The sequence below is a fragment of the Aythya fuligula genome, chromosome 21 (genome assembly GCF_009819795.1).
Source record: "Aythya fuligula isolate bAytFul2 chromosome 21, bAytFul2.pri, whole genome shotgun sequence".
NCBI lineage: Eukaryota > Metazoa > Chordata > Aves > Anseriformes > Anatidae > Aythya > Aythya fuligula.
In genome coordinates this window covers 504,968-527,550 of record NC_045579.1, presented here as the reverse complement: position 1 = coordinate 527,550, position 22,583 = coordinate 504,968, and the positions used below count along the sequence as shown (strand labels likewise).

The 22,583-nt window shown below is 66.9% G+C and overlaps 1 protein-coding gene across 8 annotated transcripts in view; it reads right to left on the bottom strand.

Moving 5' to 3' along the window:
* HSPG2 (heparan sulfate proteoglycan 2) overlaps nt 1-22,386 on the bottom strand; it is a 35,313-nt gene extending 12,927 nt beyond the window's left edge. For 2 of the 8 annotated variants that reach the window (XM_032201237.1, XM_032201240.1), the window contains exons 1-60: nt 22,307-22,386; nt 17,808-17,949; nt 17,629-17,712; nt 17,441-17,500; nt 17,147-17,256; nt 16,994-17,052; nt 16,413-16,573; nt 15,859-16,215; nt 15,666-15,785; nt 15,464-15,595; nt 14,758-14,902; nt 13,858-14,009; nt 13,628-13,774; nt 13,393-13,556; nt 13,146-13,322; nt 12,863-13,059; nt 12,606-12,753; nt 12,391-12,518; nt 12,227-12,313; nt 12,081-12,139; nt 11,945-12,012; nt 11,535-11,675; nt 10,918-11,094; nt 10,665-10,844; nt 10,470-10,588; nt 10,279-10,390; nt 10,095-10,208; nt 9,878-10,005; nt 9,714-9,791; nt 9,581-9,630; nt 9,402-9,490; nt 9,176-9,316; nt 8,913-9,104; nt 8,106-8,198; nt 7,947-8,027; nt 7,610-7,840; nt 7,398-7,511; nt 7,166-7,293; nt 7,004-7,090; nt 6,108-6,334; nt 5,921-6,031; nt 5,740-5,840; nt 5,151-5,331; nt 4,889-4,948; nt 4,593-4,715; nt 4,372-4,512; nt 4,159-4,301; nt 3,917-4,052; nt 3,666-3,811; nt 3,449-3,587; nt 3,211-3,371; nt 2,673-2,811; nt 2,388-2,539; nt 1,883-2,021; nt 1,373-1,524; nt 1,018-1,156; nt 779-930; nt 543-681; nt 314-465; nt 75-213 (exon numbers count right to left, since the gene is read on the bottom strand). In XM_032201237.1, the coding sequence (XP_032057128.1) occupies nt 75-213; nt 314-465; nt 543-681; nt 779-930; nt 1,018-1,156; nt 1,373-1,524; nt 1,883-2,021; nt 2,388-2,539; nt 2,673-2,811; nt 3,211-3,371; nt 3,449-3,587; nt 3,666-3,811; nt 3,917-4,052; nt 4,159-4,301; nt 4,372-4,512; nt 4,593-4,715; nt 4,889-4,948; nt 5,151-5,331; nt 5,740-5,840; nt 5,921-6,031; nt 6,108-6,334; nt 7,004-7,090; nt 7,166-7,293; nt 7,398-7,511; nt 7,610-7,840; nt 7,947-8,027; nt 8,106-8,198; nt 8,913-9,104; nt 9,176-9,316; nt 9,402-9,490; nt 9,581-9,630; nt 9,714-9,791; nt 9,878-10,005; nt 10,095-10,208; nt 10,279-10,390; nt 10,470-10,588; nt 10,665-10,844; nt 10,918-11,094; nt 11,535-11,675; nt 11,945-12,012; nt 12,081-12,139; nt 12,227-12,313; nt 12,391-12,518; nt 12,606-12,753; nt 12,863-13,059; nt 13,146-13,322; nt 13,393-13,556; nt 13,628-13,774; nt 13,858-14,009; nt 14,758-14,902; nt 15,464-15,595; nt 15,666-15,785; nt 15,859-16,215; nt 16,413-16,573; nt 16,994-17,052; nt 17,147-17,256; nt 17,441-17,500; nt 17,629-17,712; nt 17,808-17,949; nt 22,307-22,363 (7,981 nt within the window). In that variant the 5' untranslated portion in view covers nt 22,364-22,386. The remainder of the gene's footprint in view (nt 1-74; nt 214-313; nt 466-542; nt 682-778; nt 931-1,017; nt 1,157-1,372; nt 1,525-1,882; nt 2,022-2,387; nt 2,540-2,672; nt 2,812-3,210; nt 3,372-3,448; nt 3,588-3,665; nt 3,812-3,916; nt 4,053-4,158; nt 4,302-4,371; nt 4,513-4,592; nt 4,716-4,888; nt 4,949-5,150; nt 5,332-5,739; nt 5,841-5,920; nt 6,032-6,107; nt 6,335-7,003; nt 7,091-7,165; nt 7,294-7,397; nt 7,512-7,609; nt 7,841-7,946; nt 8,028-8,105; nt 8,199-8,912; nt 9,105-9,175; nt 9,317-9,401; nt 9,491-9,580; nt 9,631-9,713; nt 9,792-9,877; nt 10,006-10,094; nt 10,209-10,278; nt 10,391-10,469; nt 10,589-10,664; nt 10,845-10,917; nt 11,095-11,534; nt 11,676-11,944; nt 12,013-12,080; nt 12,140-12,226; nt 12,314-12,390; nt 12,519-12,605; nt 12,754-12,862; nt 13,060-13,145; nt 13,323-13,392; nt 13,557-13,627; nt 13,775-13,857; nt 14,010-14,757; nt 14,903-15,463; nt 15,596-15,665; nt 15,786-15,858; nt 16,216-16,412; nt 16,574-16,993; nt 17,053-17,146; nt 17,257-17,440; nt 17,501-17,628; nt 17,713-17,807; nt 17,950-22,306) is intronic. The other 6 variants (XM_032201239.1, XM_032201245.1, XM_032201238.1 and 3 more) reach the window with 5 other exon arrangements.
* Between the last annotated feature and the right edge of the window lie 197 nt (nt 22,387-22,583).

Below are 22,583 nucleotides of genomic sequence, written 5' to 3'. Positions count from 1 at the left end.
GTCACCGCGGTGGCACGTGCCCATCCCCAAGCACTGCCCTCTCACTTGCAGTAGTAGACTAGTAGACTACTCACAGTAGTAGGTGCCAGCGCTGCTGGGAATGGTGACGATGACAGATGCCTCCTGCGTGGTGCTCCCAAGGGTGACCCGGCACACGTACTCACCCGAATCAGCCACTGACACCTGGACGAGGCGCAGGCGGGTGCCTGACACCTGCAAGGGGACACGTGGGGACACATCAGCACCGAGAGCGGGGACTGGACAGGGTCCGGGGCTGAGCCCTGCACAGTGACACCAGCTCCTTGAGCCCTACCTGGCTGTTGGGAGGCAGAGCCCCCCCCCGCCGGTACCAGGTGACGTGGGGGTGACCCTGCCCGGCCACCATGCAGTTGAGGTCCAGGGTCTGTCCCTCGGTCACAGCAGCAGACGAGGTCTCAATCCTCACGGGTGGGGTGACACCCACAGCTGCGGGGTGGCAGGGTCAGCGTGTAGCCGCCCCACATCGTGTCCCAGTGTCCCCCCGCTGAACCCATTCCCGGTACCGTAAGAGGAGCCAGCGCCGGTCTGGATGGTGACGATGAGGGACGTCTCGTGAGTGACACCACCCGTGGTCACCCGGCACACGTACTCGCCTGAGTCGGCTGCAGACACCTGGGGGATGCGCAGGCGGGTGCCCGACACCTGTGGGGGACACACGTGGGATGGAGAATGCACACCCTTTAGCACCCCAAAAACCCTTCTTTCTGTCCCAAAATGCTCCTTCCGTGTCCCCACCTACCTGGTGCCTGGCGGGCAGGGACCCCTCGCGCTTGTACCAGGTGATGGTGGCCTGGCCCTGGCTGGCCACAATGCAGTCGAGGTCCAGGGTCTGTCCCTCAGCCACAGAGGAGGAGGAGGACTCGATGCGCACCGGGGGGGTGACACCAGAGGCTGGGGACCAGGATGGCAGGGTCACGCCATGGGGATGTGGAGTGACATGGTCCTGTGGAGCCCTGTCCCTGCCCGGTCCCCACTCACGGTAGGAGCCGGCCGCGCTGGGCTGGATCGTCACCATGACGCTGGCTTCCTTGGTGGTGGCCCCGCTGCTCACGCGGCACACGTACTCACCCGAGTCGGCTGCTGTCACCTGCAGCAGCCGCAGCCGGGAGCCGGACACCTGCGGGAGGGGACACGGGGACATTAAAGCCTTCGAGGGGCTGATGGGGTTTGCACGGGGCCACTCTGGCTTGCCCAGGGGCACTTGGCTTGCATGGGGACATCTGGGCTTGCATGGAGCCACATCAGCTTGCACATAGCCATGTGGCCTTGCACAGGGCCATGGGTCAACCCCAACCATCTGCACTCTGGGCACAGAGCCCTCCGTGTCCCCTACCTGGTGCCTGGCCGGCAGGGACCCGCCGCGCTTGTACCAGGTGACAGTGGCCTGTGCAGGGCTGGCGATGACACAGTTGAGGTCCAGGGTCTGTCCCTCAGCCACGGTGGAGGATGAGGACTCGATGCGCAGGGGCATTGTTCCACCCAGGGCTGGGGATGGAGATGGCACAGTCAGACCAGATCTGCCACCACCACGTGTCCCACCGTGGGACACCAGGAGCCTGGGAAACCACCAGGTGCAGGACTTGGGCTGTGCCTTGCTCCCAGCTGCTGGGGACACTTTGGGGGTTCAGCCCCTTCCCTCCCCACCAGGCACCCGCTGCATTGCTGGATGGCAGCTCCACACCCCTGCAGATGTGCACACAGGGCCGTCCCCAGACACAGCGCTGAGCCTGGGCACAGACCCTGGTGACAGCGGGACCGGGATGGGCACACCCATGGGTGGCTGCTCCAGGGAGCATCAGCTGCCCGTGGAGAATGTCCCCGTCCCTGCCCGGTCCCCACTCACGGTAGGAGCCGGCTGCACTGGGCTGGATCGTCACCACGATGGTGGCTTCCTTGGTGGTGGCCCCGCTGCTCACCCGGCACACGTACTCGCCTGAGTCGGCCGCTGTCACCTGCAGCAGCCGCAGCCGGGAGCCGGACACCTGCGGGAGGGGACACGGGGACGTTAAAGCCTGCATGGGGCTGATGGGGTTGCATGGGACCACTCTGGCTTGCACAGTGCTGCTTTGGCTTGCATGGGCTTGCACAGGACCACTCAAGCTTGCATGTGTCCATTCGAGCTTGCCTGGTTGCTATTTAGGCTTGCATGGGGCCCTGTGGCATTGCATGGGGCCACCAGAGCTTGCATGGGGCCATCAGAGGTTGTGTGGGAACACCTGGGCTTGCACAGGGCTGCTTGGCATTGCACGGGGGGACTGGGCTTGCATGGGGACACAGGGGCACACACGGGGCCATGCATCAATCCCAACCGTCTGCACCCTGGGCACAGAGCCCTCCGTGTCCCCTACCTGGTGCCTGGCCGGCAGGGACCCGCCACGCTTATACCAGGTGACAGTGGCCTGCGCAGGGCTGGCGATGACACAGTTGAGGTCCAGGGTCTGTCCCTCAGTCACGGTGGAGGATGAGGACTCGATGTGCAGTGGCACTGTGCCACCTGGGGCTGGGGACCAAGACAGGAGAGTGACACTGTGACAACAGCTGGGCCCCGCTGGCAAGAGCACGTTAGAGCCATCTTGGTGCCGCGGCACATGGAGACAGCCCATGGGTAGTGCCACCCCCCGGTCCCCACTCACGGTAGGAGCCGGCCGCGCTGGGCTGGATCGTCACCATGACGCTGGCTTCCTTGGTGGTGGCCCCGCTGCTCACCCGGCACACGTACTCACCCGAGTCGGCTGCTGTCACCTGCAGCAGCCGCAGCCGGGAGCCGGACACCTGCGGGAGGGGACACGGGGATGTTAAAGCCTGTGAGGGGCTGATGGGGCTTGCATGGGGCCACTCCGGCTTGCCCAGGGGCACTTGGCTTGCATGGGGACATCTGGGCTTGCACAAGCACCATTTGGGCTTGCCCAGCACAACTCGAATTTGCATGTGGCCACTCAAGCTTGCCTGGACATCACCTGGCCTTGCATAGGGACACTTGAGCTTGCACGGGACCATTTTGGCTTGCCCAAATGCCATTTGTGCTTTCCCAGGACCACTCAAGCTTGCACAGGGCTGTTTGGATTTGCATGCGGCCATCTGAGCTTGCACGTAGCCATGTGGTCTTGCACAGGGCCATGGGTCAACCCCAACCATCTGCACCCTGGGCACAGAGCCCTCCGTGTCCCCTACCTGGTGCCTGGCCGGCAGGGACCCGCCGCGCTTGTACCAGGTGACGGTGGCCTGCACAGGGCTGGCGATGACACAGTTGAGGTCCAGAGTCTGTCCCTCAGCCACAGTGGAGGAGGACGCCTCGATCCTGACGGGAGCTGTGCCACCCGAGCCTGGTGGCCCTGGGATGGAGGACGGAGTGATGGCAGGGAGATGGGATGCCACCCAGGGCCACCCACAGCACTGAGCCCAGCCTCACCATAAGACAGCCCAGAGCTGGACACGACGGTGACGATGACAGACGCCTCCCGGACGGTGGCTCCCGAGTTCACCCGGCACACATACTCGCCCGAATCAGCCGCCGTGATGTGGGGGACGCGAAGACGGGACCCCGACACCTGGTGGGGACACATCAGTGTCAGAGAGAGGGGGACAGGGCAAGATTTGGGGTGACATCCCCGCTGCCCATGCCCTACCTGGTGGCCGGCAGGCAGGGAGCCGCCACGCTTGTACCAGGTGACGGTGACGTGGCCAGATCCTGCCACCACGCAGTCGAGGTCCAGGGTCTGTCCCTCGGTGACAGAGGGGGACGAGGACTCGATGCGGACAGGTGGCGCGGCCCCTGCGGGGAGTGGGGCAGGCTGCAGCTCTGGCAGGCACCCAGGGTGTCCCAAAAACCATCCCCAAACCCCAGTGGTGTCCCCAGAGCGGCATCCCTAACCCTCACCTGGCACCACCACCACCTCGATGCTGGCGCGGGCTGTGCCGGCGGCGCTGGTGCCCACGCAGAGGTAGATGCCACCATCAGCCACCGTGATGGAGGGGATGAGCAGCGTGGCGATGTCAGTGCGCTCAGAGCGGGACTGCGGCATGGGGATGGGGTGAGCGGCACCCAATCACCCCATGGGGTGATGGGGTGAGTGGCAACCACCCCAGGGGAGCACCCATGGGTGCTCACACCCGGCTCACCTGTGGTGGCAGGGAGCCCCCCTGCTTCTCCCAGGAGATGGTGGCAGTGGGTGACCCCGACACCCGGCAGTACAGCCGCACCGTGGAGCCCTCCTGCACCTCTGTCCGCTCCGGGCTCACCTGCACCTGGGGCTCACCAGCGCCTGCAGGCGGCACGGGGTCAGTGCCAGCACTGGGATGCAGAAATCGGGGACGCTGGGGGACAACACTCACCTTGCACATGGAGGTAACCCTGTGCCGTGTGCTGGCCGGCGCTGCTGCGTGCGCGGCACATGTAGTGCCCCTGGTCAGACGGCTCGACGGCGCTGAACCGCAGCGTCCCGCCGTGGGCGACCGCCTGTGGTGGCAGCGCGCCTGCGGGGACAGGACGCCACGTCACCCCTGCCACGTCCCCCATCCTGGTCCCTGGGTCCCCGCATGTGGCGAGCACCTACCGAGCCACTCGAGGGTGGGCGTGGGGCTGCCAGTGGCCACGCAGCGGAACTCGGCCGGCTGCCCTGGTGCCACGCTCAGCTGTGCCGGCTCCACGGTGGCGGTGGGAGCGGTGGCGGTGGCGGCTGCGGTGACACGTGGGGGGTTCAGAGTGTGCCGGCGCCACCCCTGGTGCTGTCCCCAAGGGGTGGCACGAAGCAGGGGGGTGGTGTGGCGCGGGGTGCGCGGTGGAGCCCTGGCATGCAGCGGGCAGGGGGTGTGTGTGGCCCCCGCACAAGATGTCCCCCTCGTGACTCACCGGGTCTGTGCCCCTCCATGAACTCAACAGGTCCATAAAACATCTGGGTCTTTGAAGGGGCTGCAAAAGGGGGGGGGTCAAGTTTAAAGTTGGGGCACGCGAGCCCATCACCCTGGTGTCTGGGCTCCTCAATGGAGCCAGGTTTTCCAGAAGAAGCTTTCACCCGCGCCAACACAGAAACAACGCTCGGGATCCCCGCGGCTCAACCCCTGCCAGTTTGGGGGTGCAGAGCACCCGGTGCCCCTCAGGCTTGGGAACACACCCTGGACGTAGAGTGTGGCTGTGCCCTCGTCCATGTCCAGCATGTTGGAGCCGGTGCAGACGTAGACACCGGCGTCCTCGGGCTGCACGTTGCGGATGGTCAGGATGCCGTTGAAGTCCATGGCGCGCGATGGCAGCGTCCCATGGTTCTGGCGCGTCCACACTAGGGTGTAGGCAGGTGACTGGGGAGTGAGGGGGGAAGAGGGGCGTGAGGAAGGGCCTGATGGGCACGCAGGGGTGTCCATGGGTCCTGTGGGTCTGGGTGGGCACCTGCATGGAGATGGGTGGGCACCTAAAGGTGTCCCAATGGACACCAGGGGTGTCTGGGTGCCACGCACTGCTCCATGGGTGCACAGGGGCTTCTGCATGACCTTTGTGGCTTTGTGGGCACCCAGGGATGACCCTGCACCCTGCAGGACCAGGTAGGCACCCAGGGGTGTCTGTGTGTGCCGTGTGGGTGGCTATGGGGCCTGTGTGATAATGTCGGCACACAAGAGTACCCATGTGCCCTGCATGACTCAGAAAGCACCCACGGGTGCCCAAATGATGTAGTGAGCACCCAAGGGGGCCCACATGCCCCCCCAGCTCACCTTGCTCTTGGCCGTGCAGATGAAGGTGACATCAGCCCCGGGTTTCACCCGCTGCACCCTCTTCTCCTCCACGGTGACGGTGATGGGCTTGGTGGGTGTCTCTGCACCGAGATGAGAGGGCTGAGCCCCGTCCCCTGCCCCATCCCCTGCCATCCCCCCACCGCCACCACTGCATCCCTACCGGTGACGATGACCTCGGCCCGGCTGGCGTTGCTGTGCTGCAGGTTGCGGCAGGAGCAGACATAGACACCAGCCTCGGCGGGCTGGATGCTGGCAAAGTGCAGCTCCTCACCTGGCGGCGTGGGGCAGGTGAGACACTGGTGTCCCAGTCCCCATCCCTATCCCCAGCCCCAGCCCCAGCCCCCTACCTTGCCGCCGGCTCTGGGCGCTGCTGGGCAGGGGCCGCCCGTCCTCCCGTGACCAGTGGTAGTAGAAGGGGGGGTCCCCGCTGGCCTGGCAGCGCAGCGTCACCGGGCTGCCCTGCGGCACCGCCGTGCGCGGTGGGTGCACGCGGACAGCGAGGGGGGGCGACGAGCCCTGCGGCACGCATGTCTGGCCCCGCACGCTGGGGTCTCCCACGTAGCCGGGAGCACACCTGCAGGGGGGAGCACGGGGTAAGGATGTGGGGGGTGTTGGGGAAAGATACTGGGTGGGAATATCGGGGTGTGGAAGTTGGAGTGGAGATAACAGGATGGAGATGTTGGAGTGGAGATGCTGAGGTGGAGATATGGGGATGGGAATGTGGAGGTGATGACATTGGGGTGGGTATATAGGGGTGGAGATATCGAGATGGGGATGTTGGGGTGAGGATATTGGGGTGGAGACATGGGTAGGATATTGGGAAGGGGATGTTGAGGTAACTGGAGGAGCAATATGGCGAAGACATCACGATGGGGATATCAAGGTGAGAATGTTGGGATGGGGATATGGGGGTGATGACATCAGAGTCAATATATAGGGGTAGAGATATCAAGATGGGGATGTTGTGGTGAAGATATTGGGGTGATTATATTGGAGTGGGAATATGGGGATGGGGATATCAGTTGAACATACCGGGGGTGTTGGGGAGGGGATGTTGGGGTGGGGATATCAGGGTGGGAACATTGGGGTGAGGATGTTGGGATGAGGACATTAAAGTGAGGACATGGGGGTGACGATATTGCAGTGGGGATGTTGGGGCAGGGATATGGGAACAACATTGAGATGGGGATGTCAGGGCGAGGGTACTGGGATGGCACCATCGGGGTGCCCCTGCAGCACTCACCGCTCGCAGTACTGCCCAGCGTAGCCCGGCGCGCAGGCGGTGCAGCGGTACCCGCCGCCTCCCAAACTCTCACAGGTCCGCGAGAACCTGGGGGGACAGGGAAGCATCGGGGACCATCCCCTCCCTACACTTCCCTACCTCTAAGCCCCTACAAACACTCACTGGTTTTCGGGGTGCACGAGAGGGCAGGCGCAGGGCTGGCAGTCCTCAGGGGTGCCGGCAGTGGCGTCCCCGTAGAAGCCGGGCGCACACTGGTCACAGAAGTCCCCTGCCGTGTTGTGCAAGCAGCCCTGGAAAGGGGGGGGGGCAGAAGAATGGGGGTGCATGGCACTGGGAGATTGCCCCAGCACCCCAAAAAGCCGCAGGGCACCATGACCCCCCCAGGGGGACTTACAGAGCAGAGGCCACTCTCGGGGTGGCAGGTCTCCGAGTGGCCGTTGCACTCGCAGAGCTCGCAGTGCCCCAGGTACAGCCCCCCCCCGGTACGTGTGTAGCCGGGGGCACAGTCCTGCAAGAAGGAGCAGGGATGGGGGTGCTCAGCACCGTGACCCCCACACACCTCCCCACAGACCCGGAGCACACGGGGCACGCCGGGAGCCGGCTCACCTGGCAGGAGAGGCCGCGGTAGCCGGGGGGGCAGCGGCACTCCTCCACCTCCAGCGCCGGGGGGAGGCCAGGCCGGGGGGGCACGGCCACGTCCATGCTGACACCGGCAATGCTGGACGCGGCCGTGCTGGTGGAGTAGGTGGCGCGGATCAGGATCTCGTCCAGGTCGGCCAGCGCCATCAGGAGATGCTCCCGTGTGGCCGGCTGCCCATCCGGCCGCTGCCAGTATTGCTGCGGGCAGGGAGGTGCTGTTAGGGGGTGCACTACCTCGGCACCCACCCCCCAGGTGCCAGGGGGTGCCAGGCGCTGGGGACCAAAGGCAGGTGCCTGCTCCTACCTCCCGAAAAACGATCTCAAAGTCTTGCGGTGTGCTGGGGGGCAGGTCAGGCTGGTATGCCACCAGCGTGATGTCGTTGCCCTGAGGATACGGGGGGGGTCAGGGAGGTTCTGCTGCCATACCCCACCCCCAACTCCCCCCAGACTGTCACCCCCCTACCGTGATCTGGATGTCGGCATCAGGCAGGGGGGCCCCCCGGCCCCCTGGGGTGTAGCTGAGGGTGTAGCGGAGCCGCCCGCCGTAGGAGCCCACCTGCGGGTGGGAAAAGGGGAGGTGGGAATGGGGGGGGTCCCGCTGCATGTGTGGGGACCCCCCCCGGGTTCTGCCCTGCAGGGAGCTGAGGGTTGGCCCTGGGGAAAGGCCTCTGGGGAGCTGGGGGTCTGGGGAGGTTGGGGGGGAAGGGAGGAAGGGGATGGAAAGAGGGAACGGGCAGGGGAAGGGAAAGGGGAAGAGGGAAGGGAAAAGAAGGAAAAAAGGGAAAAAAAATAAAAGGGGAAAAAGGGAAAAGGAAACAGAAGAAAAGGGAAAAGGAAAAGGGGAAAAGGGAAAAGGAAAAAGAGAAAAAGGAAAAGGGAAGAAGAGAAGGAAATTGAAAAGAAAATCAAAAAGAAAAGGGAAAAGAAAGGGAAAGGAGAAAGACAAAAGTGGAAGGGGAAAGGCAAGGAAAAAGAGAAAAGGGAAAGGGAAGAGGAAAAGAAAAAGGAAGAAGAGGAAAGGAAAAATTAAGAAGAAGGAAAATTAAAAGGGAAGAGAAAGGATAAGGAGGAGAAAAAATGAAAAGAAAAGGAAAAGGGAAGAGAGAAAGGGAGAAGAGAAAAGGAAGGGGGGAGGAAGCAGGAGGCACTGGGAGCCTGCGTCCACCTCCCTGTGCTAACCGTAACGGGGCGAGCACCCAGGGGTGCCCATGGAGCTGGGGGTCTCAAGGGGCGCCCCGAGGAGGGGGCACCCCTGTGTGCCGGCCGTTACCTTGTCCCCCTGGTAGGGTTGGGGCAGCTGCCAGTAGTAGGACTCAGGGGACAGCTCCCCAAAGCGCCCGTAGGTGAGCCGGGGCCCCGCGGCGCCCATCTCCACGCTGAAGCCGGTGGCCACGCGGGTGCTGCGCTGCCGGTTCACCAGCGCGAAGCCCTGCCAGCTCCCGGGGCCAAAGGGCGTCCGGACCTGCGGGCAGGGCGGGTGAGTGGCCTGGGGACACTGGGGGACCGCGGGGACCCGTGGGGACAGGGACTCACTGTGTCGCGGGAGTAGGAGGTGCTGGCACAGTGCTGGACGATGCCCATGCAGAAGCAGGGCAGGCAGCCTGCCGGGTTTATGGCGCTCAGGTGGAAGTGGTGGGGGCGGCAGGTGGCACAGCGGGGACCCTCCACGTTGGCCTGCAGGGGACGGGGAGGATGACGCTGTGGTTTTGTCCCCCTCCACCGATGTGGGGACACGGCACGGCATGGGGACAGGGCTCACCTTGCACTGGCACAGCCCACTGGCATCGCACCGCTCGCCAATGCTGCCCTGCTGGTCACACTGGCACTGGTCACCGGTGGCCCCTGGCTCTGGGGGTATCATACGGGGGGGGGGGGGGCAGCAGTTAGGTGGGGACCCCAACAGAGAACACGGCGTTGTCCCCTCCCCAGGACACTCACCTCGGCACGGCTCTCCCCGCAGCGGGTCCCCCACGTAGCCAGGTGAGCACCTTTGAGGGGGCATGAAATAAGCCAATGAGGGGGGGTCCCCAAAACCCCTGCCACCCCACCACCACCCCAGCATCTCCAGCACCTCTCGCAGAGGCGCCCGCTGTATCCTGGGGCGCAGGCACTGCACGTGGGCTGCCCGTCCGTGTCCTCAAAGCAGCTCCTGGATGGGAGAGGGGAGGGCAGGGCGATGGGTGAGCCCCAGCTGGTGGCCCCTGGGGGCATGGGGAGGAGGTGGGGGGCACCTACTGGGTGTCAGTGTGGGGCCCGTGGCAGGGGCAGGGCCGGCAGTCTCCCGGGGTGCCACGGGTGGCATCGCCGTAGTAGCCAGGCTGGCACTTGTCACACTGCGTGCCCTCCGTGTGGTCCCGGCAGCCCTGGTGTTGGGGGGAGAGGGAGATGCTGGCACGGCGAGGGGGTCCCCACCATGCCCCCCATGATGTCCCCATGCCAGCGCCGGGCTCACCTGGCACTCGCCCGTCTCAGGATGGCACTCGTCGGTGTGCCCATGGCACTGGCAGCGCTCACAGGTGCCCAGGTAGAGCCCGCTGGTGCTGCGGGTGTAGCCCACGTCGCAGTCCTGTGGGGACAGGGATGGGTGTCAGCCACCAGCTGCATCCCCAGAGCCATGGGGACAGCGGGGGGCTCACCTGGCAGGAGGGGCCGCGGTAGCCGGGGGGGCAGGCACAGTCCTCCACCTCCAGCGCCGGTGCCCGGCCGGTGGCATGGGGCACGGCCACGTCCAAGCGGACATCAGCGAGCCTGCAGGGCGAGACAGGATGTCCCCACCGCCCTGCCTGCATGTCCCCTGTCCCCAGCCAGCATCACGCCACCCCGGTACCTGCTCTCCATCGGCTGGTCTGTGTAGGATGCGCGGATCATGAGGACATCAATGTCGGCCAGGGCCATCAGGAGGTGCTCCCGGGTGGCTTCGTGCCCATCTGCCCGGCGCCAAGCGTGCTGCAGGCACAGCCCCGCGGTGACCGATGTGTCCCCAGAGCCCCAGTGCCCACCCCAGGGGGACGCCAGCTCTCACCTCGCGGAAGGGCACGGTGACAGTGGTGGGGACACCGGGCACAGGGGTGGCATCAGAGAAGTGCTCCAGGAAGATGCCGTTGCCTTGCAGCAGGACGTCAGGCTGCCGCTGCAGTGGCTGGGCATCTGCTGGCGCGCGGTGCGTCACCGTGTACTGCAGCTCGCCCCCGTACGATGTCACCTGCATGGGGACAGGGCTCAGCCGGGCTCATGGACACCCTACTGTCCCCTCCCCCCCGTCCCCACCACTGCACCTTGTCTCCGGTGAAGGACGTGGGCAGAACCCAGAAGTAGACGTCACGGGGCAGTGTGTAGAAGTCGGAGAAGACGAGCTCCCGTGGGGCAGCGAAACGTGAGCCTTTGATCATCGTCCCCGTGCCTGCCAGGTTGGTCAGGTGCAGTGGCGACACCTCCTCAGCAGTGACACGGACCTGCAGGGGTGGGGGACAGGGGCATGGGACATGGTACGGTGCTGCTTGGCAGTGCACAACACGGCACAGCACAAGGCAGAACATGGTGCACCATGGCACAGCAGAGCACAGCACGGCACAGCACAACATGGCACGGCACAGCATGGCATGGTGCACCATCACATCACATGACACAGCAAGGCACAAATGGCACGGTGTGGTGCAACATGGTGTAACACAATGTGGCAAGACATGGTGCAACATGGCATGCCATAACACAGCACAACTTGGTATGGCACGGTGAAACATGACACAACACAACACAGCATGGCAAAGTACAACATTGCATGGCACAACATGGCACAGCACAACATGGCATGCCATGACATTACACGGCACAGCTCAACTTGGCAAGGCATGGCACAACACGGCACAGCACAACACGGCATGGCACAGGGTACCTGGTCACGGCTCCAGGAGGAGCTGGCGCACTGCCGCGAGACGCCCATGCAGAAGCACTTGAGGCAGCCGTCGGGGTTGGCGTCGCTCAGGTGGAAGGTCCCAGCCGCGCACTCATCACACTGCCGCCCCGTCACGTTGGGCTGCAAGAGGGGACAGGGACTGGGAAAACAGGTGCTGTGGGGATGGGGAAACTGGGTGCTGCAGGGGGCTGGAAACCTAGGTGCCAGGAGGACTGACAAACTGGGTGCTATGGGAGGACTGGAAAACCCTGGGGAATTGGACTGGGTGCCACAGGGATGCCGTGGGGAACTGGGTGCTGGGGAAAATGAACTGGGTGCCACGGGGGACAGGGCTGGGTGCTCCAGGGACCAGCCTGGGTGCTGCGGGTTTGGGGCAGGTGGATACCCACCTTGCAGCGGCACGTGCCGCCCACCGCGTCCTTGCCCCCACGTGTATCGCACTTGATGAGCTCCTGGCCTGCGGGGAGAGACGGTGAGGAATGGGCAGAGCTGGGGGGGCACGGGGGGACATGGGGCAGCACTCACCGATGCGGGTGCACTTGCCGCCTGGCTGGATGGGGTCTCCCTCATAGCCTGGGGCACACCTGGGGGAGGATGGGGACAGGGGCCCGTGGGAGGGGGCCGGGGTGCCCATGCTCCCAGCCCGCGTTCACCACCCCCTGCCCACCCACCTCTCGCAGCGGCGGCCAGCATAGCCGGGGGCACAGGCGTCACAGGTGGCCTGGCCATCTGTGTCCAGGAAGCACGACTCGGAGAACCTGCGAGCGAGGTGATGGTGACATGGGGCCATGATGTGCCACCAGTCGCCCCCCAAACCTCCTGGGGCAGCACCCACCTGCGGGATGGCTCAGTGTAGGGGCAGGGGCAGGGGCGGCAGGCGGTGGCCGTGCCCTGCGTGGCATCGCCGAAGAAGCCAGGTTTGCACTTCTCACACTGGGGACCCTCCGTGTTGTGCTGGCAGTTCTGCGGGGACGGCATAGGGGTTGGTGGCACTGCCATGTGGCTGAGCCCCCGGCCCCATGTCCCCTGTCCCCATGTCCCTGTCCTTACCAGGCAGTGCCCAAAGACCTGGTCACAGGTGCTGGAGTGGCCATGGCAGCTGCAGCCCGAGCAGGTCCCCAGGTAGGGTCCCTGCGGCACCCGCTCAAAATTGGTGGCGCACCGCTGGCATGACAGCCCCATGTAGCCCACGGGGCACCTGGGGACACAGAGGTGTGATGGTGGCACCATGACGGTGGCACTGCGCTGGTGACACCACACCAGTGGGTGCGTTGCTTTGCCAGTGCCCACAGGCCATCGCCAGTCACCTGCACTCCTCAACATCCCCGGCAGGTGCCAAGCCGGTGTCCCCGGGACTGGTGATATCCATGGCCACGTCGCTGAGCCCCACGCTGGCCATGCGCCCATCATACACTGCCCGCACCAAGATGCCCTCCAGTTCCTGCAGCACCATCAGCAGCAGCTCCCGGCTCACCGGAGCGCCCGTCTCGTCCTCCCAGTTGTCCTGTGGGGATGGTGAGCACCGGCGTCACCCCAGGGTGCCACCAGCACCCGTCAGCGCCCTTCAGCGCCCGTCCCCAGCGCACCCACCTCGGTGAAGGGGATGCGGCGCTGGTTGAGGATGTCGGGCTGGGTGTCCCCAGCGCGCGCCTGGAGCTGGCGGCCCCGGCCCCGCAGCAGCACGTCAGGGCGGGGGGCTGGCTCAGGGGGCCCCCGGCCCAGCCGGTAGCGCACGCTGTAGCTCAGCGCCCCACCGTAGGCGTCCACCTGGCAAGGGCAGCGCGGTGTCAGCAGCTGTGCCGGGGTGTCCCCAGCCCTGCTGCTGCTCCACGGTCACCTTGTCACCCAGGAAGGGGGCCGGCAGTGCCCAGAAAGCATCGAGAGCCAGGAAGCGCCGGGACAGGTCCAGGAGCTGGAACTCCTCAGTGGCCACATCCACATGCAGCTGGGTGGCTGAGAGCGCCGGCAGGGACGGAGTTGATGGCACCGTCACATTGACACCTGTGGGGAGAGGCTCAGCCCTGTGTGTCGCCCCCCTCCCTGCGCCCTGTCCCCCTGTCCCAGCGACTTACCCTTGAAGTCATCAGGGCGGTCGAAGCGCAGATGCAGGCGGTGGCGGTGTCGGGCGGTGGCACGGCAGGCGGTGGTGACACCGAAGCAGAAGCAGGGCAGGCAGCGGGATGTGCCCGTCACCTGGAAGTGGCCCTCGGGACAGGGACCTGCGGGGACGGGGAGGGGATCAGTTGAGGGCGCAGGGACAGGAGCAAAGGACGGGGAGGTGGCGGCAGCTGGGGATGCTCACCGGGGCGGGGGGTGACAGTGAGGACACTGTCGGGGATGCCGAAGACCATGCCGCGGGTGTTGATGGCCTCACAAGTGTAGGCGCCCTGGTCAGCCTCCTTCACGTCCCGGATAGTCAGTGTGCCCTGCCCGCCCTCGCTCACGATGGACACCCTGCACGGCACACTCACTGCACCACACGCTCACGGCACCGCACGCTCAGTGCACGGCGTGCTTGGCACATGGCGTGCTGGGTGCACAGCACACTCGGTGCACAGCATCCTTGGTGCACGGTGTGCTTGGTGCCTGGCACGCTTGGTGCCTGGCGTGTGTGGTGCACGACACACCTGGTGCAGAACACACCTGGTGCACGACACGCCTGGTGCATGACACACCTGGTGCATGACACGCTTGGTGCACGACACACCTGGTGCACGACACGCTCAGTGCACAACACAACTGGTGCACGACACACCTGGTGCATGACACGCTTGGTGCACAACACAACTGGTGCATGACACACCTGGTGCACAACACACTCGGTGCCCGGCACACCGTGCCACCCAGCGCAAGGACCAGCCTCGGGCACAACCCTACTGCTTGCTGCAAGCCCTGCCCCCAGCACTCACCTTTGCAAAGCCCCCACCCGCAGCAGGCCCCGCCCCTTGCTGAGCCCCGCCCCCACAAGCTCCTCCCACCCCACAGCCACGCCCCTTGCGTGAGCCCCACCTTTGCAGACCCCTCCCCGAACCTCACGCCACGCCCACCGTTGGCCACACCCCTCCTGCAAGCCCCACCCACACAGAAGCCCCATGGGGAGATGTCCCCCACCCCCCCCGTGACCTCACCCCACCCCTTGACCTCGCCCCTCCCTTGGGCCCCACCCTCCCGTTGGCCCCGCCCCTCCCGGGGCCCCACCCACCTGCGGCTGGGGGGGATGTTCCCCCAGTTGAGGCGCCAGGTGATGATGGGGGTGGGCACGCCAGTGGCGGCGCAGGTGAAGCTCACCGTCTGCCCCGGCACCGCCTGCACCGACTCCCGCGGCGGCGTCACCACCTGCGGCGGCACTGCAGGGCGCGCGTCACCCCCTGCGCCCAGCACCCCCGGCTGCGGGGACCCCAGCGTCCCAGCACGGTGCCACGCCACGAGGTCTCCCACCCAGCTCAGGGGACGCGGGGTTCCATGGCACCATGCTGGGTGATGCGGCACAGGGACCCCAGCACGGCACAGCTTGGGCACGGGGTCCCCAGCCCAGGGACCCCTGCCCCACCTGGCTGGCAGTGTCCCCAGCACGGTGCCATGGCAGAGTCCACGGCATGGCTTGGGCACAGGGTCCCCAGCACAGTGCTAAGCATGGTGCCGTGGCACAATGTCACCAGCATAGGGTCCCCAGCCCCACCTGAGGACGCAGTGTCCCAGCACGGCACCCAGCACGGTGCCACATCAGGGTCCCCAGCCATGCCACAGCTTGGGCGCAGTGTCCCCAGCACCGTCTCCCAGCCGTGCGCAGCAGCGCACTGTCCTCATCACTGCGCCCCCCCACTTGGGTGCGGTGTCCCCAACACAGTGCCACGACATGGTGTCCCCAACCCCTGTTCGGTGTCCCCATGACCCCGGGTGCCACTTACTGCAGCCAACCTCGTCGGAGCGGTCAGGGCAATCGGGCTCCTCGTCGCAGTGGTAGCTGGCAGGGATGCAGGTCCCGCTGGCTACGCAGCTGAACTGGTCTGGCCCACACGCCGCGCCAGGCGCCTTGGTGGCTACAAGGGACAGCAGCCATCAGCCGGAGCCATGTCACCACGCGTCCCCACCGCTCCCAGCCACACTCACGGCAGTCGGTCTCATCTGAGCCGTCCCCGCAGTCATTGTCCCCATCGCAGCGCCACAGCTTCAGGGCGCAGTGCCCATTGCGGCACTTGAACTCATTGGGCTCGCAGGGCGACGGGGTGCCTGGTGGGGGCAGGGTGTCAGCACCCGCCCCGGGGTGCCACCGCCACCGCCGCCACCCCCCCTTGTAACTCACCGCAGTCCTCCTCGTCGCTGCCATCGGCGCAGTCGCGCTCGCCATCGCAGAGGTAGTCACGGGGCACACAGCGCCCATCGGCGCAGGTGGCCTCGGCCGGCCGGCACCCAGCTTTGGGTGGCAGGGGGCGGCGGGTGGTGGCAGGGACGGTGACCAGCGGGCGGGTGGTGGCGGGCCGGGCTGTGCTGGGGGGCACGGGGCGCGCCGGGGAGGTGGCCGGGGGGGGCTCGCCGCAGCCCTGCTCGTCCGAGGCGTCGCGGCAGTCGGGGCGGCGGTCGCAGCGGTACTCCTGGGCAATGCACTCGCCACTGCCGCAGGAGAACTCCAGGGCGGTGCAGGGGCGCAGATGAGGGGTCACTGCACGGGGGGGGGTTGCTGTCAGGGGTGGTGTCCTGTGTCCTGTCCCCCCCATCACCCGCCCTTAGATATCACGATGCAAATGGCAAAAAATGGGGGGCTCAAGGCGTGCTGGCACGCAGGACCCCGTGCTGTCCCCAGTGGCCCCACAATTGAGGTTTAGGGTGGGGGGTGCTCCGTGCCCCCCTGGTGCTCACCGGCCCCCAGGCGCCGGAACTGGAAGCCGACGGGCGAGGTGACGAAGGAGGCGATGGAGCCAGCAGCCACCACGTCCCGCAGCACGGCCCCGATCTGCGCCTCGTCCCCGTTGCCCTCCGAGCCCACATCCAGCTCCACGAAGACGCTGCCCTCCAGCTCCCTGTGGGCAGGGGATCAGCACCTCAAAGCCCCCACCCCAACCCCCCTGTAACCCCAAAACTTCCTGCTCCCCCAAAACTTCCCCTGCACCCTGTACCTCCCTTTCACCCCAAAACTTCTCATGCCCCCACACCTCCTCTGCACTCCCCAAAGCATCTCATCCCCAGACCTCCCTCTGCCTCCAAACTTCCCTGCACCCCAAAACCTCTCCACCCTCCCAAACCTCCTCTGCACCCCAAATACACCCATGTCCCCCAACCTCCCCATACCCCACCACACTTCCCCTGCACCTCAAACCTTCCCATCCCTCCTGAGCCTCCCCTGCACCCCAAGCCTCCCCCTTACCCCCAAATCTTCTCATCCTCCCCAAACCTCCCCTGCACCCCCAAACCTCCCCGTTGTCCCCCATGCCCCCACTCACTTGATGAACACCACATTGACCATTTGGTCCCCAGGGATCTTGTAATATTCTGACTCCAGCTGAAGCAGGGGAAGCACGGGCGGTGAGGGTGCACCCTTGGGTGCCCCCCACCAAAACCTGGGCTGGGGGTTCCCCCCGGTGCGCCCCACTCACAGTATCCACCACGGCCTCCGAGACCTCCCGAAACTCATCTGAATTGGCATCCTCCAGCCGGGGGCTGTAGTCGATGCTGTGGGTGAAGTTCACCAGCGCCCGGAAATAAACTGGGGGGGGGGAGGGGGGGGGAGAGGAGAGGGTGTTGGCATCCCAAAAAATACCCCTCAGGTACCCCCAACCCCAGCAGCACCCCCCCGCATCAGCCAGCCCCCCGCTACTGAAGGAAACCAGCCCACAGGACTGAGAAAGAGTCGGAAGGTGGCGGGGGGGGTCACAAGAAGTGGCACTTACTCAGCGGGGGGTCATCCTCAGGCTCGGCCACCACCATGCCTGCTGGCGGGGGCACGGGCACTGCCCGCCGAGGAGAAGGAGGAGGAGGAAGGAGAGCAGAGAGGATGGAGAAGAGACAGAGCTTGAGCGCAGCGCAGAGAAGCGCAGTGTCCCGCGGGCACCGGTGCCACCCAGAGGCGTCCCCTTACCGGTGGGTGCCAGCCCAACGCCAGGCACCGAGGGGCTCCCGGCCACCAGTAGGATGTCACCGCTGCCGTACTCCCCACTGCCATCTGCGAGAGCAACACCGTGAGCCCTCGGGGACACCCAGGGACCATGCAGCCCCACGTGCGTGTGCGTCCCCCAGTGCCACCCTGTGCCACATTACCCCCGGATGCCTCATCTGCCAGCAGGTCCTCATCATCGGAGAGCTGGGCGTAGTACCGCCGCCCCCGTGCGCCCCCAACGTGGTCGGCCACCGTGTCCTCAGGGAACGTGGTCTCGGCCAGGCCCCTGGCACCGTGGGTCACCTGGAGGGGGGGACACATGGCCATCACCGCCAGGCCACGTCACCGGGGCTCCCCCGCTCCGGGGCTGCTGGCAGGGCCGGGGCTGCATAGCTGGGCGGTGGAGTCACCACGGCCGGCGCGGCTGGGAAGAGGGAGCCGGGGGGGGGGATGAGCTCATCTCGCGCCCCCCCCACCGCCCACCCACCGCATTCCTGCGCCCAGCACGGCCCCAGCGCGGGGACACGCATGTGCAGCTGCACCCAGGTTGTGCACGGTGGGGGGACGTGTGTGCACCACGGCATGGGGCCATGCACAGGAGCTTTCACCGCCACGTGTGTGCTGACACGGGGGTGAGTGCTCCGTGCACGGCGGCGTGTGGCCGGGAACGTGCATCCACACCACTGCGTGCGCATGCCGGCTCGTGCATGTGTGTGCACAGCAATGTGGTGCCATGCGAGTGCATTTGCACTGCTGCACGTGCACACTGACACAAGGACACGTGTGCATGGCGACACGGCAATGTCTGCATGTGCATTTGCACCACCACAAGTGCAGTGACATGGGGCACGTACATGCACTTGCACTGCCACGCATGTGCCAACACAGGGATGTGTGTGCAAAGCAACACAGGGCTGCTTGCGTGTGCACTTGCACAACCTTGTGCACGCACCAACACGGGGACTTGCATGCACAGCGACAAAGCACCACGCATCCACACCCTGCAACTGCAATGCCCCCATGTGCACACGTGAACGGGCACCAGCACCCTGCTGGCTGCCCCCTTGGGTGCCCCCAGCACCCACTGTGGTTCCCGCAGTGCCGGGGGGGGGGATGAGGGCCGCTCCCCCCACACACACACACACTGGCGCCCGTGCAGGCTGGTGAGGAGGAATCCGTCGGGGCAGCACTTTGCTGTGCAAACAAGCGCAGGCGGATTAAGCAGGCGCTGGGGGCCGGCGCGGAGCCCGGGGGGGATTTACCCGCTCGCCCGCACAATGGGTGGGAATTGTGGCGTTCCCCCCCCCCACTGCACAGACGGCGGGCGCCCCAAAATAACCCAGCTGCGGGAGGGGACGCCCCGCAGGTACCGCTGCTGGCCTTGGCATAGAGGGTGCAGTGGGGGAAACTGAGGCATGAGGGGAGGTCCCCCAGGCATGCACTGAGCTGGTGAGTGCTCTGCTGCTGACCCCCCCCATGCATGCATGGAATTTGGGGGTGTTCTACTGGTGCCCCCTAATGCATGCACAGTGCCTGTGGGTGCTTTGCTGGTGCCTCCAGTGCACGCACTGAGTGTGGGGGTGCTCTGCTGGTGCCCCCATGCATGCACTGAGCTTGTGGGTGCTCCACGGCCACACATGCACTGAGGGGGTGGGTGCTCTGCCATCCCCCCCCTGCACCCCCAAACACGCTGCAGGTGTCAGGGTGCTCTGCCGCTGCTTCCCACTCATGCACTGAGCCTGCGGGTGCTCTGCCATCACCACCCCCATGCAGTGGGGCCTGGCGGGCATGGTGCCCCCCCGGCAGCCCCAGCCCAGCTGTCCGGTGGCGGGGCCGGGCGCCAGGGGGGTGCGGGGGGGCCCGGACCCATCTCGGGTTACCGGAAGCGGCCCCGGCCGCGGCACCCGGGCGCCCGGCTCACCCGGTGGGGCAGAGCGCCCGGCCGGACGCCGCCGCTCACATTTTCCACTCACTGGCCCAAATCCTGCCCCGGCCTCCATTGGGACCGGGGAAATGAGGTGCGGGGGCCCCCAGCTCCACAGCACCGGCTGGAGGAGGAGGAGGAGGAGGAGGAGGAGGAAGAGGAGGAAGCACCACCCCGCTGTCACGTCCGCCGGTGCCACGTGCGGCTTCGCTCGACGCCCCGAACCGCAGAGGGCCCCCCCTATAAATCCACCCTATGGATGTGCCCCCCCCCCTTTGCACCGCGGCGGCTGGGCGAGGAAGAGGAGGAAGCGCGGGGTGACGCATCGCCCCGGCGCGCAGGAAGCCCCGGCCGTGGAGGGGCCAGGAATAATAACCGGGGGGGGGGTTATTAATAGCCGCCCCCCCCCAGCCCCATTGTTTCCCCAAGGCCGGAGCTCTCCAAGCCAAAAGGTGTTTCCCCCCGCCAGCTTCCTCCACCCGCCGGCCTCCCCGGCCAAGGGCACCCGGCTGCGGTGCTGAGCGCCTGTGGGCTGGGGGGGGGTTGGAGGGGGTGCAATCCCCCCCCCCTTGCCGCCACAGCTGGCGGGGACGCCCCCGGGGGACGGCAGCAGCTGCCTGACCCCCCCCGACTCTCTCCCCCCACCCAGTGATTTGGGGGCAAAAACAGCTGCAGGGTGGGAGTGTTGGCTGGGGGGAGCCTGAACCCCGCTGGAGGAGAGGGGGAGCGGAGGGAGGGGGGAGCAGGGTGCCCCCCCCCGGGCACATTCCTCCCCGCTCTGCATTGCCTAATTTATCCCGAATGGCCGCGTTTCGGGGCAGAGGGAACGCGAGGGGACCAGGCGCGCTGGCACGCCGGGCTGGCGGCCGACCCAGGCGGGCGGGCGCCCTCCTCCTCCTCCTCCTCGGCCTCCTCCTCCTCCTCCCCGGCCTGCTCCTGGCCAGGCCATCTTTGGCGATGGGAGCGTTCGGCCGCGGCAGGAGTTGGTGACCGGGCAGGGGCAAAGCGCGCCCGGAGCGCACAGGGCCACATGCGGCGGTGGCAGAGCCCAGGGGGTCCCCGGGGGTCCCCAGCAGGGTGGTGCGAGGCTGAAGGCCCCACACGTGCAGAGCCATCCCCTACAGCACGCTCATACTCACACACAGGCGTGCAAGCACACGCAGCGGCACGCACATTCGTGTGCAAGCCCAAGTGTGCGAGGGCGGCACGGCACAGGGCTGCGCACAAGCCATGCGGGTGCCAGCCCCCCCGTGGCATGGCGTGCACACAGCCGGGGGGCACACGCGTGTGTCTGTGCGTGCACACGCGTGTGCGTGCCCCACCGTGCCCCCCCCCGCCCGCCCCTGCCCCCAGGCCCGATGCTATCGCACATTCCTGCCCTGACCTCTCCCCGCGCCTGCCTTAACCCTTCCCGGCGCGGGACACTTTGGGGGGGGGCACCCCCAAGCCCCCAAACCCCCCCTAACAGGAGGGTGGGGCTGGCCCTGACGCCACGGTGCCATAGGGCTGGTGCCCCCCCCTCCCTCACCCTGGCACATTCCTGGGTGTCCCGAGCATGCTTGGTGCCCCCCCCCCCCCCATCAGGGTGCCACCGCTGTCCCCAGACCCCCCTCACCCGCACAGTGGCAGCAGGGCTGGGGGGTGCAAAGCCGCAGCCACCCCCCCCCAGGCTCGTCACCCCTCTGCCCTGTGGAGGCGGGGGGGGGGGGGGCACGGCCCTGCCAGCATGGCCCTGAGCAGAAAGGCCCCTCTGTTCTCCGCCCCGGGCAGCGTCCCAGCCCCAAACCACCCCGCTGCCCCCCCCGGCACGGGTGGGGGCCCCACAGCACCCGGTGGAACCCCCCCAGCTCCACACTTTGGGACCCCTCTAGATTTGGGGACCAGGCCCAGCCCTATCTCAGCAGCCCCAGCCTGCACCCTGAACCCCCTGGGGGTACCCAAGGGACCCCCCTAGGCAGCCCCCCCATGACTGGTGGCCCCCCCAGCCTCGGGGGTATTTCGGGAACGCTATTTTTACAGGCTGCCCGGTGCTGCCTGTCACCCTTTAAATTTAGCCAGGGCGGGAGAGGGGGATGGGGGGACCCTGGGGGTGCGCAGTACCCCGAAAGCAGGATGCACCCCCACATGTGCCCCCCGTGGGATCTATGGGGTCCCACGGGGTCACGGCCTGAACCCCTGCTTGCTTTGGGGGATGGTGGGGACCCCAAAGGCCAGGGGACCCCAATTCCCAGATGGGATGGGGCAGGGTGGTGGGGACCCCCATCTCCAATCCAGGAAGACCTCAGTTCCCTCGGGGACAAGGCACGGGGACCCCACGCGCCCCCACTCCGTGGGTGACCCCGACTCCCTGACTGGGCTGGGGATGGGGCAGGGGGACCCCACAGCCCCCGGGGGGACCCCAACTCCCCCCGGTCCATGGGGGACCCCGGTGCCGCAGGGGTCAGGGCAGGTTGCTGCCCCCCTCTCCCCGGCGTTGCAGCGCCTCCCCCACGTCCCCAGTTGCGCGTGGGGTGCGGGGGGGGTCCCCAACTCCCCCGCGGGACGGGGCGGTCAGGACGGCGTCCCCAGCCGCGGGGGCACAGCGCACGGCGAGGGAGAGGGGCGGGGGGACCCGAATTCCTCCACGGGACAGGGCACGGAGGGGAGGACCCCCAGCCCCGGACCCGGTACACGGTGTGGGGGGGAACCCCCCCCCTGCTCCCACCCGGCCCCGCTCCCCGCCGCCCCCAGACTCACTCCGAGGGCACCGAGCAGCAGCAGGGCGCCCAGCGCGGCGGGCACCGGCGGCCCCATCGCCCCGCTCCGTCCCGCTCCGTCCCGCTCCGCGCCGCCGCCGCCGCCCCGGTCCCGGCCCCGGCCCGGCCCCGGGCCCGCCCGCCGATCTGGGCGGGGCCGCCGGGGCACGCGCCCACGGGGGGGACCGGGGCGCGCGCCCACGGGGAGGGCAGCGCCGCGCGTGCACGCAGGGGCGCGTGGGGACATTGGGGGGGGGGGCACGGGGACAGCCGGGGAC